The 14,038-nt window shown below is 35.1% G+C and overlaps 1 protein-coding gene across 4 annotated transcripts in view; it reads right to left on the minus strand.

Moving 5' to 3' along the window:
* Nucleotides 1-14,038, minus strand: part of FSTL5 (follistatin like 5) — a 683,263-nt gene that overhangs the window by 626,024 nt on the left and 43,201 nt on the right. For all 4 annotated transcript variants that reach the window (XM_072773810.1, XM_072773809.1, XM_072773808.1 and 1 more), the window contains exon 2: nucleotides 8,524-8,665. In XM_072773810.1, coding sequence (XP_072629911.1) covers nucleotides 8,524-8,649 — 126 coding nt within the window. In that variant the 5' untranslated portion in view covers nucleotides 8,650-8,665. The remainder of the gene's footprint in view (nucleotides 1-8,523; nucleotides 8,666-14,038) is intronic.

A 14,038-nucleotide genomic window follows, 5' to 3' on the forward strand; every position in this document is an offset into this window, starting at 1 on the left:
ATTCACTGTAAAGTTCAAATTTTCTGTATACTTAAAATTTCATTCCAAAATTTAGGAAAAAACAAATATAAGGGATACATAATTCCTTTCAAAAATTTCCTAAACCCTTACACAATGAAATGTTTATATTACTTCAAATAATATATTTTCAAACTTTACATTGTTGTATTTAATTATTTGTTTTAGTATTGTCAGAACACTTGAAATAATGAGTGAATGCATGTTTTTGTTGATTAAAACCTGGACTTGAAGAAACAGGTTAATTTAAGGGAGCAATGTGTTAAAGGAAAACAAAACCGTCCTAGAAGATGGGAAATCCAGATTCTTTCTTTTTTTAAAAAAAATTCTATTTATTTATTCATGAGAGATGGAGAGAGAGAGGCAGAGACACAGGCAGAGGGAGAAGCAGGCTCCTTGCAGGGAGCCTGATGTGGGACTCGATCCCAGGACCCTGGGATATGACCTGAGTCAAAGGCAGACGCTCAAACACTGAGGTACCCAGGTGCCCCGGAAATCCAGATTCTAATCTTAGTTGAGCAACACCCATCTGTATGATCTTCAACAAAGAATTTTGCCTCTCAGGCCCCCAGCTTTCCTATCTGTAAGAGTGTGTTTTTTATAAATATATATATATATATATATATATATATATATATATATATATTATATAATGAATTGAATATTTTCTACTGTCTAAAACCCTAACTCTCAGCTCATATACAGGAACTGATGCCCCAAATAAGCAATGAGCAATATTAGTTAAAAACAATACCACACTTTTCAGTTGTGGTTTATATACCATAGGGTGTTTATCTTTTAAACATGCTGAATGCCAAGCTCATAAATCAGGATCTTTCATTTATAGTAGAGAGCTTTGCTAATTGAATTCACAATAGAATTTTAATAATGAAAGATGTACAAAACAATGTATAATTAATTTACACATTGAAGTACTGAATGCAGATGCTAGCTTGCAATATATTAATATTAATGATTAAATAAATGTATTTTTACTTCATTCACCTGTTAACTTACAACCCTTTTTCCTACATCTACAGTTTAGTATACCCCCATTGAACCCCTTTTTTTTAATATTTATTTATTTATGATAGAGAGAGAGAGAGAGAGAGGCAGAGACACAGGCAGAGGGAGAAGCAGGCTCCATGCACCGGGAGCCCAAAGCGGGACTCGATCCCGGGACTCCAGGATCGCGCCCTGGGCCAAAGGCAGGCGCTAAACCGCTGAGCCACCCAGGGATCCCCCATTGAACCCCTTTAAAAACAACATACCTATATTTTGTTTTTTGAATAGGAGGTAGCCTAATGTGCTTAATTAGCAGATAATGAGGGTATATTAATAGTTTGCTTTCCTAGCAAACTAATACGATGTAGCTGACATCCTCTCCACAGAAACAGTAACAAAAGACAACTAGATCGAAAAATTTAAAGATAAGAAGGCTTTGGAAGTCAAATGACAAACTTCTTTCAGAACACATAGGTCCTTATATTCTGATGTTTCTTGTTCAGTAGATGGATCAATGTTCAGAAAAACAGGAGTAGAGCCATTTTTTAACTATCAGGATATTTTTTAAATTATGGTGTTGGGGGGCAGCCCGGGTGGCTCAGCAGTTTAGCGCCGCCTTCGGTCCAGGGCCTGATCCTGGAGACCCAGGATCAAGACCCATATCAAGTTCCCTGCATGGAGCCTGCTTCTCTCTCTGCCTGTGTCTCTGCCTCTCTATGTGTATCTCTCATGAATAAATAAATAAAATCTTAAAAAAAAAATTATGGTGTTGGATAAAAGGAAGCATTGTAATTCAAGTCACTTGAAAATCCATACCAGGGTGATAGAAAGCATGATATGTGCCCAAAGCTGATACATAAGGAGAGTTTTCTGAAATCTTGACAAGCTTGACTTTAATGTACTATATAAATTTGACTTTATTTATGTACTTTATTATACTTTGTGAATAGATGTAAATAGAATACTAAAACATCACATTTTTTAACATTTCGAAACTTTAAATCTTCAATGGAAAGTAGCTCTATTTGTTCAAGTTATAGCTACTTTTAAAGATTTACAAAACAATTTTAACGTAGAGTCAGAGAAGTGCAAGGGAGCATCCTTTTTGCGCACCACCCTACACAACTATAACAGTACTGCTTCGAGAATTCATTCTTGAAGGGATCAAATGACAATTTTCTGTACCAGGTCCACATCTTGAGAATTTTAGAAGGTGGGTACATTCCTTTGTTGTTTTATTTTTGCTAAGCAAAAGGATTCAGTCCTCTGCATGCCAATTTTCCCCCAGTTTCTCAAATATACCCTGGTTTGAAAGAACAAACATGCAAGCAACAAAGCCAGAGCTGAGTGAAATATTTATTTCCCCTTAAAGTTCAAGAAAGGACAAAGTTAATCAGGTAAAAGGTAGGATGAAGCCATAACCGTGTACTTGGTGCACACAGCATTAATTTTGGTTTTAGATAGATACACTTGATGGTAACTCTAACCTCCTGTTAAAGATGGTCCTCTCCATGTGCATCGGGAGACAATCTCCACGGTGCCTCATGATTCTCAGGCCTCCTGAACAGAGACACTGACTGCCATTTGCTCTGGACTAGCTGTTCAAGGATATTTGGATAAAAAAACTGCCTTGAAACTTAGAGATAATGTCTCTCTTGAGAGCAAAGAGCAAGTGTGTTAACAGCCTTAGAGGAGAGAGATTGTATCTCCAGTCACAGCAAAGGGCAGGAATACTTACTGTCCCGTATAATAAAAATAATGTGTGCTTCTGGTGCAAAGAACAGGCAGGCTTACAGCCCATACTATAGAACTGGTGTCTTTCAACTCACAGATCTTCCCATTAACAGTCCCTGTGGTATGTGCTGGTTTAACCTGGTCCTATTTATAGTGCCCTGTGGAAATCAGGCTCTGGGAACTAGCTCAGTTAACACTGGAATTTTAGCTCAGTTAACACTGGAATTTCATTTCTGAGAAATAAAATTTCAAAATGTTCTTATTTTTCAAACATAATTTCCTTGATTAGAAAAAAATCTTAGATTTATTAATAATATTCAGCCATGATGATGACTATGGAATAAATATATCAATATATTAGTTAGCATAGCATTTATTTATTTTAAAGATTTTATTTATTTACTCATGAGAGACACAAGAGAGAGGGGCAGAGACATAAGCAGGGCAAGAAGCAGGTGCCCCATGGGGAGCCTGATGTGGGACTTGATCCAGGACCCGGGATCATGACCCAAGCCAAAGGCAGATGCTCAACCACTGAGCCACCCAGGAATCCCAATTAGTATAATTTTTAATATTTAATGAATTATTTGACCAGTTTTCCACTCCCTTCATCACCACCATTTTTGCTCTTAGATACTGTGCTAAATTGCTTCCTGACCTCCACAAAATATATTAACATTTTAAGGGCGTTCCCTTGAACATGCTGCAAGCAGTCAGATATTTCAGATGGAATGACAAAATTTTTCCTCAATCAGGAAATAATGCTCCTGGGTTTGCCTGAAGGTTTCCAGCCTCTAAGCAGTCGTGGTTTTGATGTGTTGTTTAACATTTGTCTCCTTCCCTAGAGTTCTCTTTTGCTACTCTTCACCAATCCACAGCTATCATTTTTTTTTTATACCAAAAGCCAGAAATCGTCTCCCACAAATGATGTTTTTGAATTATATTGCACTACGGTGCATAGCAACAGTCTCTGGACTTACTAAATTATGCCAACTCTTTGTCCATTTGCACAGTAACTACTCTCATAGACAAACATTTTGATTTAGGAGGTAAGGGAGTCATAAGCCACTTTGGGTTTGCAGGGGTAGCTTTGTACCATAAAGCTGGACATGGCACTCTCTGGTCACATAAAGATGTAAGAATTTTAAGATCTCTGAGTGGTCCCATTAGCTATCCTCAAAGAACATTCCTATTGTCCTCCTAAGATGTTCCTTCAAGCCTGACTTTGATTTTGAGTAGCAGCAAACAATGCAACGATGTCATCAGAGCTGTAGGCAAGAAAAGGCACGTAAGATATGGTACTGTTCCTAACAGGCTTTAGAGCCTACCAATTAGAGCCTACGGCAATATGTTAGAATATCATTAGGACATGCATATGACAGGGGCATAAATACAATAGGAAGTTACAGTGTGATGGGAAATTATGAGCCAGCAAGAAGTAGAGACAAGGAAGAAACAGAGAAAAGAGTGTAAGAAAAATCCAAAGAGTGGAAATGAAACAAGAAGCCAAAATGGAACAGAAAAAGAAGCCCAGGGTTTCCGACTCGGTGATAGGAGTAGAAGTTCTAGTTCTGTCTTTATTGGTGAGGATCGGCTACGGTCACGGGGAGGCAATAAACAACTCCCAAGTCTCAGTGGTTTAAAACAAAAGTGTTTTGTTTTGTTTTTTCTCTCTCTCTCATTTCACATTTCAAGACAAACACTAATTGCCTGGGTGTTTTACTCATCCTAGTTATCTAGAAACTTGGGGTGATTAAGCACCCACTACCTTGAACAGATGCTGTTTGTAAATGCTAGCGGAAAAAGAGAGTTCGGGAACACTTTAAAACTGGAATCACATGGTTCAGCCCAGATGCATTCTATAGCACTTAACTCATTGGCCAGAACTAGACACACAGTCACATCTAACCACAGAGGGACGTGAAATCCAGCCTTCCTGCCAGGTGATCGGAATGTGGGGAGAATAGGAAATACGTGGTACCCAGGTCAAATTACTACAAAAAGTTTTCATTATGTACTCTGCATCAAGCTATTTAGTCTGTGTATTAAATCCTAAATCCTTTCTCCTAACTTTCTAGGTATGTGGCATTAAAAATTACTATACATTTGTGAACTCCAGTTTCCTCAACTATGGAATAACAATAAACCACTTATTACATAGGAATATACAACAATTAAATGACCTAATGTATAGAATAGAACTACTAAACCCCCACATTTGATGTGTTCCATAAATTCCTGTTGGATAAACACACAGTTGAAATACATGATCAGCTCCTTCAGACATACTGTGACTATAATTACGATTTCTATAAATGGCATGATGAATTTATATGGTTCTCATATTTATCTTGAGACTCAGACAAATATGTTTTCAATCAGTTATGCATACATATATTTGTTAATGATATAAATATGTACACATATATTTATATTTAAATCTGTAATATTTCTATGTAATCTGACAAATAAATGACATTTCATTTTTTGTTCCCCAGAGAGGATTCTTTATACAGTGGCACACAAACATTTGGTAAACATGAGTTCTAAACAAATATTTGTTCATACTCAAAGTACTGACACCTCTCTGCAAAGGAAAATATCTAATATATCTCAAAATTTATCACACATATTATTTTATTGTTTCTAGTCAGTAAATATATTGAACACAGTGAGGCCTAACCCAAAAACTGAAAATGTTATCCATCTCTAAGCCTTACAGAAATATAGGCATTTATATTCTTTGCAGTTTAAATAAAATGGAAGGTTAATAAATAACAAATAATAGGAAATTAATGTATGTAATGCTATTAAAATAATTTTTAAGACATTTTATTAAGTATTCTGTTTATTTTGCTCTCTTAAGCAGAAAAAACCTAATTAATTTATTAATTATAATTAACTATATAATTATGTATCACATATATATGATATATGCATATCATATATATATGATTTTAGCCTTATTCTAGTCAGCAGATGGAATCATTCTTTCAATATATATTTATTAAGTGTTGACTATGTGCCTAACACAATTCTAGGTGCTATAGTATAGCATGATGAATAGTAGTTCACATCATAATGGAAGGAAATATCTAAATTATACATATTTATACATAAAATCATATGTATATACACACATATATACATTACATCACAAATGGTGAAAATATATTTTAAAACGGGAGGTAAGAAACACCTGTGACTGTTCCATTTTTAATTTTGGTTTGGGAAAGCCTTACCAATAGATGCAACTAATTTTGGTTTGGGAAAGCCTTACCAATAGATGCAACTAATGGGAATCAGTGGAAAAAGGATGACAGGTCATTTCTGGGATCCAAATAATGATTGATTCAAATAGAAATAAGGCTATAATGGGATTAATTATCAAGATCTTGGGGAAATAAAGGCACTTCCCTGTGGTTGGGTAGGGATGTTGCTAGTGAGCACAAATTACTTGGTAAGGTTTGACAGGGACTTGTATAACTCAGAGTACTCCTTTCTCCTGTCAAGTTCACGCTAACACAAATACACACACACACACACACTCACAAATAACTTTTATAGTTTAATTTTACCTCAGTCCTAAGTCATTTGAAAATTAGGTATTACTAACATTCTGCATCTTCTGCTTTTAAATATCAGTAATCATATATTATCTGTAACTATTTAGGTGTGAGACTCAGAGAAATGGAAAAGATTGGAAGGTAACTTTGATTATTTTTGGTGATTATTAGTGTTTCTAAAATAGGCTTAACTCATTGTGTTGTTTCTTTTCTTTAAAGGTTTACTAAATCTCACAGCAAAGCATGATAAATAACTTATCTTCAACATCCAAACTTAATTCAAAATGGTTTGTTTATAAATGTACACTGACACATAAAAACCTGTTGTATTATATTTAGCAGAAAAATAATAAAAACAGCATAGCCATGCATTCTACTGGCCATTTTTCTGCCATGGAGTCAATTAAATAGTATCTATTATGTTCACGGCTCCAGGAATGAAGGAATTAGAAAGGCAGAGTTTCTGACCTCAAGACATATAACTTGGGGTAGATAAACAGCACAGAATAAATATTCACTGGTATTAACAAAATGAGCTAATACATTGTATTAATAATATGTTTTGAGAGTATTCACAAAGGACTTATTATCTCTATGCTTTAGACTAGGATAAAACTGAGTTTTAGTCTGTGACGTACAGGACACAAATGATAATTGAAAGATAGTGGAACAAGATCAATTATCAACAATGATTTTTAACAATGAAGTACATTTTCATTTTTTACTTATTTTATTGTTTCCGGCTATCAAACCTATATTGCATGTTACCCTAGTCAATTAACATAGTTAACAACTGTATGCATTCATAAAATCCCTTAACAATTCTAGAAATTTTGATTTTTCATATTTAAAATGAAAAGATACATCTTTAGAAGATTGTTTTGGAGATTAAATAAAAGACTACATTTAAGAGTTTACCGTAGAGTCTGGCACATAAAAATCCCAGTCAACGTTAGTGGCTTTATCAAAATCTTATAATATTATGAAAGAATTTCAGCAAGACTATATGCAACGTATACAGATGCAGTGTAAATATGTGTGTGTTTCTACAAGTATACTACCCAGGTCTGAACAGGGCAGGTCTACTTACACACAATTTTAAAAATTAATATAGTACTATACTGTAAAAGTATTTTTTCTTCCTTTAAATTTTAATAACATTTTAATGTAATTATATAAACAATTCTCACATTAGTTTATTATGAGAATATAGTATATAACACATATACAAAATACGTGTTCTTTGATGGTTTATATTATCAATAAGGCTTCAGTCAACAGTAGGTTATTAATATTTAAGATTTTAGGGAGTCAAAAGCTATGCATGGATTTTTGACTATACAAAGGTCAGCACCCCTAACACATATGCTATTCGGGGGTAAACTGATTTATATTTATTTCAAGGTTTGTTTATTTATTTTTGAGACAACATAAGACAATCTTAAATGTATATTTTTTACCATAATTAGCATGTTAGTTTTTGTCTTGTTTTCTACTTTCTATGAAAATCAAAATATATATTACAAACTTTTAATTTGATTGAATAAAAACTTACTTTAGCATTAAAGTTGCTCTATTATTAAAATAAAAGCACTAGCTTAATTAGTGTAAGTACATAATCTATATGATTTATAGTATGAATAAATGTCAATTTATTTTATACTTGAAAATATTTAACATAGGGAAGTGAAGTATTTCCCCAATATTAAAGAACTTAAAGTTATGATTTGTATGAAATTAAAATGTCTAATTAGATTTCTATAAATACTAATTCTTTGCCAACCTATACATCTCCAGCTGGTATAAACATCTTTTTTTGTTTACTTTTATTGCAAGTTAAAAAACATAACACTTATGCTTTAATTTTAAAAGTTTTAAACTTAATGTGGGAATAACAGAAACTAGTTGATTAAGTCTTAATATATTTACTTATTTTTATAAGTCTATTACTATGACAATGCAAGCTTTAATGATTTTTTTCAATGAGCCCTTTCTGTACTTTGTCAAGAAATATTTAATTTCAAAAATTATAAATTTTCAAACTACCATTTCATGTTTTAAAATGTGCACTTTTATATGGAAATTATATTCTGAAGGCATTACCGAACTAAGTGCTCCTAGGTGTATAATACAGCAGACACCTAGTAGTTTAGTTCATAACTGCTAGGCACTGTGAGCAAATTCAGAAGGGTGACTGTACCTTGTGTCGCAATCTTATTAGAGGTTGGTAGGATTTAAGGCCATATCCTGCTTCTTTGGTTGGCCTTCCTTCTGACTCCAGAAACATTAATCCAAGAACCAAGGCAGCTGACCAGCACTTAAACATTCTTATTGCTTTTCACCTGTGAAAATCAGCATTGCAAGTAATCAGAAAATGCATTATATATTGGGAAAAAATGCATCAGGAAATACTCAACAGTGCATAGAAATCTCCACATATCTAATCAAAATGAGTGGGTAATTGCCAAGTGAATCTGTAATAGGTTAGCATCTCCAAATAAAGATTATGATCCCCTTGATCATAACAAACACTGTTTTTTTTCCCACTCATCTAGCCTTACACAGCATTAAAAACGTAGATATAAACGCCAATCAAAATGTATTGGGGAGAATTAATTAAAACCAAGTTGAAAGAAAATGAAAAAGAAACAAAAACAAAAACAAGTGAACTTCAAACCATGGCTAATTTTCTAAGCATTCATATTAAGTACGATTATCAACATACTTATAAATTTTGAACTCCTCTTTAAATACATTTGATGAATACCACTTAATAAAACTATAGTTATTATAATTCACTAGTAAAAACTGCGGAGAGTTTGATAAGGTAGTCTTCTCTGGGAGGCACTTAATTAGCTGATGTACAACAATTATGCAGACAGTTATACTGAGTTATGAATGCATTTTTCCAATACTATCTAAAAGAATATTTTCTAGAAAACTTCTTAGTAAGTGCCTTAAATTTAAGCCACGAGTCTATCCACTGCTCTATGTCTTTGAATACAGCAGAGAAATTATAAAATGCCATAAATTTATGATCATATAAATTCTAACCCCTCTTCCAAACAAATCTATGCTTTAAAAATATATTTTTTATTTTATTTATTTATTTATTTATTTATTTATTTATTTATTTATTCATGAGAGACACAGAGAGAGGGAGGCAGAGACATAGGCAAAGAGAGAAGCAGGCTCCCTGTGGGGAGGCCAATGTGGGACTCAATCCTGGGACCCCAGGATCACACCCTGAGCCAAAGGCAGATGATGCTCAACCGCTGAGCCACCCAGGTGTCCCACAAATCTATGCTTTGAATTAAACTATAACTCACCTTATAATTTTCACCAACGCATCTTTGCCCCTATTGTGACAATAGAGGAGCTCTTTCTCCTCTTCTCTACTCTATTCTGTACATCTGACTTCTTGAGAAACTTACCCAATGAATTAACCCTGCTAGTTACTATCTAAACTTCCCCACTTAGCTATTAACTTCCATCTTTAAAGATGCTCAAATCACCCAGGTTTTAAGATAATTTCTCTCCTCTACTTTCTGCATTTTCTGAAAGAGTTGTGTATCTCTCCTAATTTTTGAACCTAGTTCACTCAAGCATGCTTCTACCCCTATTGCTCTATCAAAGTAACATTTTTTTTTTTCCAGGAACTGGTCACTTGGGGTTTAAGACACCCCTCTCTTCAGTTTTTGTAGAATTTATGAAAATTTCTCAGCCCTTTTGCAGGTTCATCTCACTCCTTTGCTTCACCATTAAAAATTATAGTTTATCAAATCTCATTCTGAGCCACATACCTGTTCTATTTATCCAGTCCAGACATTCCACATCATCTATGGTTTTAATTACAGCTAACTCCTGCTTTTCAAAAGTTCACATTAGACCACTTTGCTTTCATGGAACACCTGCATTAGTACCTGTTTTCACTAAGAGAAATATGAAAAGGATTTTGCTTTCACAAAAAGAGGTGAAAAGAGAAAACAGTGTTCTGCATTTGTTTTGCATTAGCACTTAAGGAAGCAGCCCGCCTGGGGGTATGGAGTAGGGAGTGGTCCCGCCAAGCCCCTTCCCTGGGAACTACATCCAGCATTTCAGCACCAAGCCCCCAGGGCTTTTGAAGTGTCCCTGTGAGCATCTGTGCTTTGTCTTGATTTATTTGTGCAGCTAAAGTAACAGAAAAGCCTGAGAGGGCTTATTTTGGGGGTCATGAGAACACTTAAGAAATTTTCCACGTAAATTAATGGTAACTCTTCTTTGTTTTATGCTGTTTGGGGCTTATGGAAGATTTCATAGGAATATTGTATTTTCTGATAGTGGCGGGGGGCAGGGAGCTTTATATCATTGCTTCTCATCCATTCTCCAGATTAAGACAGCCTATGGGGCGCCTGGGTGGCTCAGTGATTGAGCATCTGCCTTCGCCTCAGGTTGTGATTCCGGGCTCCTGGGATCCAGTCCTGCATCTGGCTCCCCACAAGAAGCCTGCTTCTCCCTCTGCCTATGTCTCTGCCTCTCTCTCTGTGGGCCTCTCACAAATAAATAAAAATAAAATCTTAACAAAAAAAAAAAAAAAAGCCTACTTAACAGCTCCACATGTAGATTTCAAAAGCAGCTCATGGTATACAAACTCCACATAATGTAATGCTTTCCCAGATTTTCTTTCATCCATTTAGTCAAGCCAGAAACAAAGGAGACAACTTTGTGTCCCACATCTTTCATATTAATTATTTTTTAAAGATTTTATTTATTTATGAGAGACACAGAGAGAGAGAGTCAGGGACACAGGCAGAGGGAAAGGCAGGCTCCATACAGGGAGCCCCATGTGGGACTCAATCTTGGGACCCTGGGATCACGACCTGAGCCAAAGGTAGATGCTCAACCACTGAGCCACCCAGGCGTCCCTCATCCCTTTCATATTAAACCCATCCCTAAGTTCTGTTAGTTCTGCCTTCAAAATATATTTCCCAAACATCAGTTTCTTTCCCGTCTACTGTCACAACTCTAGTTCAGCTCTCAGCACCACACTCCCCTACACTTCCCCGAGCACATCCTTACTGGCCATCCACATTCATGCATATGTGTACCTTGAATCATTCCCTATGCAATAGCCTACATGATCATGTCAAATGCAAATATCATGACGTCATTGCCCTTGTTAATAAATTTAGGATATACTCCTTTACCCTTAAGATAAAAACCAAAATCCCTGACATACCCTACGGGTGCCCACAGAGTCTAGGCTCTGCATGCTTTTCTCTTCCTCTAAAGAACTGCTGTCCAGCCACACTGACTTTCATTCAGTTCTCTGAACTTGGTCCATTCTCACTAGGTGACTTTTGTACACTATTTTCTTCACTTGAGATACACCTTCCCTGGGACACCTGGGTGGCTCAGTGGTTGAAAGTCGACCTTCGGCTCAGGGTGTGATCCCAGAGATCAAGTCCCACATCCGGTTCCCTGCAGGTAGCCTGCTTCTCCCTCTGCTTTTGTCTCTGCCTCACTTTACTCTCTGTGTCTCTCATGAGTAAATAAATAAAATCTTAAAAAAAAAAAAAGGAAAGAAATACACCTTTTCCACCCCCATTTACCACCAAAGACCTTCACATATCAAACATATCCCTTAAGAACCTTTCCCTATAACACCAAGCTGGAGTTACATTTCTTAGTTACTCATGCTTATAGATGAGTTTTCCTTCATCTCAGAGCAACCATTTGTAATTATATATCGTTAAAATGATTAGTTGAATAATTGTGGCCTTCTTCACTACATCATAAATCAGTCTTGTCCTTCAAACTGCATGAATACAGGGATCTGGGTTGTTTTGTTTTGTTTTGTTTTGTTTTTTTCCCAGCATTATATCATCTGAGCCTAGCAAATTGTCTGGTACCTACTAGACACTCAATAAATGAATGCATAAATGAATGTCATCCTGCATTCAAGAGCAAAAAAAAAAAAAAAAGATTGTGTTTTCTTGCATTCTGATGATATTGAATACAATTCCTATTTCACTACCGCTACAAAACATCTGAAAACTAAACCAGAAAACTAAATAATTTCATTTGCAATCCATCCCTTTGCTGTCATTTTGATGTATAGTCTAATACTTCTCTCAGAGGTAAATATTTGTTTATAAGACAACTGGATGGAATATTTTAAATCCAAGATAGAGCCCAAGAATAAAGCAAACAGGATCAACTCAGCCAAAGGGATATTTTCTAAAGGTTCTGAATACTATGTGTTCCTTCGTTTGTCAAACAGAAGCAAGAGGAAAGAGGCACAGCAGCAGCCTTGTGTCATCATGACAGGGTAAAGGTTGGATCATAAATTTCTCAAACTGCTCATTTAAGGGTTTCTCTTTTTCTGTCCTTTCTCTCTCTCTCTCTCTCTCTCACACACATCCACATGCTCAATCACACACACGTATTCCACATAGCTACAAATATTTCATATACTATAAAATACACATTAAATGAACAATTAATTAATTTTAATAGGTGACCAAAAATTTTACAAATCTTGAGAAAACTTCCACACATTGATAATTAGATCAATAATCTCCTGAAATATTTTCTCTGCTAAAACGCAATACACTAGGAATGCCTGCTCTAAAAAATTTCACCAAATGTTGGTTACAACAGTCAACACGTAAATCTTCAGCACATTATATACAACTTATTTATACCACTTTAATTCTCATATTATTAACTATGATGAATTTTTTCATTGATAGTCCTATAATTTTCAAGTCTGAAATTTATTAATACCAAGTTATACAAAACTTGAAAATAGAAAAATAAAAATATAAATGCTTAATCTCAGAAAATGCTATCAGACAACTGGAGTGATTTACTTGGTATCACAGAGAAAATGAAACAATTCATATTAAAAGTCAGATACCGGGGCACCTGGGTGGTTTGGTCAGCCAAGCATCCAACTGTTGGTTCTGGCTCAGGTCATGGTCTCAGGGTCATGAGATCAAGCCCTGAGTGTGCTCTGAGTCTGCTTGAGATTCTCTGTCTCTCCCTCTCCCTCCGCTCTCCCCTCCCTCCAGTCTCTCATAAATAAATAAATGAATAAACAAATAAATAAATAAATATAATCTTTTTAAAAAGGTCAGATACTTTACTTTTGAGAAACCTGATTTCTATTGTAGATAGGTGTTGGCCTTGCCAGTGAGTGTTAGACAAAAAACAAAGACCAGTTTCTGCATTTATCTTCTGTGAATGTCTACCTTGCAAGATTTTCTCCATTAAGATATTACTAAGAAAAATAACTGAATCCCATTATATAGCTATCAATTAGCAATCTAAAAAAAAAAAGATATTTCTTGATGGTTGCTTAGAAAATAATTATCATTTTATTTATCTTCAGCTACAGGATCCAAAGATGTCATTAGTATGTCTTTAAAAGTTCACTCATCCACAGAAGGTGTTCTAGAGATTGTAAATCGGTAGTAATCAATCCCATGATATACTGACTCATGATCTCACTTTCTCAGTACTGTAACCTCTGACAACCTGTTAGATTTTCGTAATTAATTGGCAGTTTGTTGATAGCTCAATAAGAACACTGAAAAGCATGTGACTAAAACAAACCAGCTGGAACAGATGGTGCAATAATGATCCTATGACTTTTCCCTTGCAACCTCAACATTTATATAGAAGCATCAGAAAACAACCTCATTATTAACTTAGAGACAACAAAATGTTTA

The sequence above is a fragment of the Canis lupus genome, chromosome 13 (assembly GCF_048164855.1).
Source record: "Canis lupus baileyi chromosome 13, mCanLup2.hap1, whole genome shotgun sequence".
Lineage (NCBI taxonomy): Eukaryota > Metazoa > Chordata > Mammalia > Carnivora > Canidae > Canis > Canis lupus.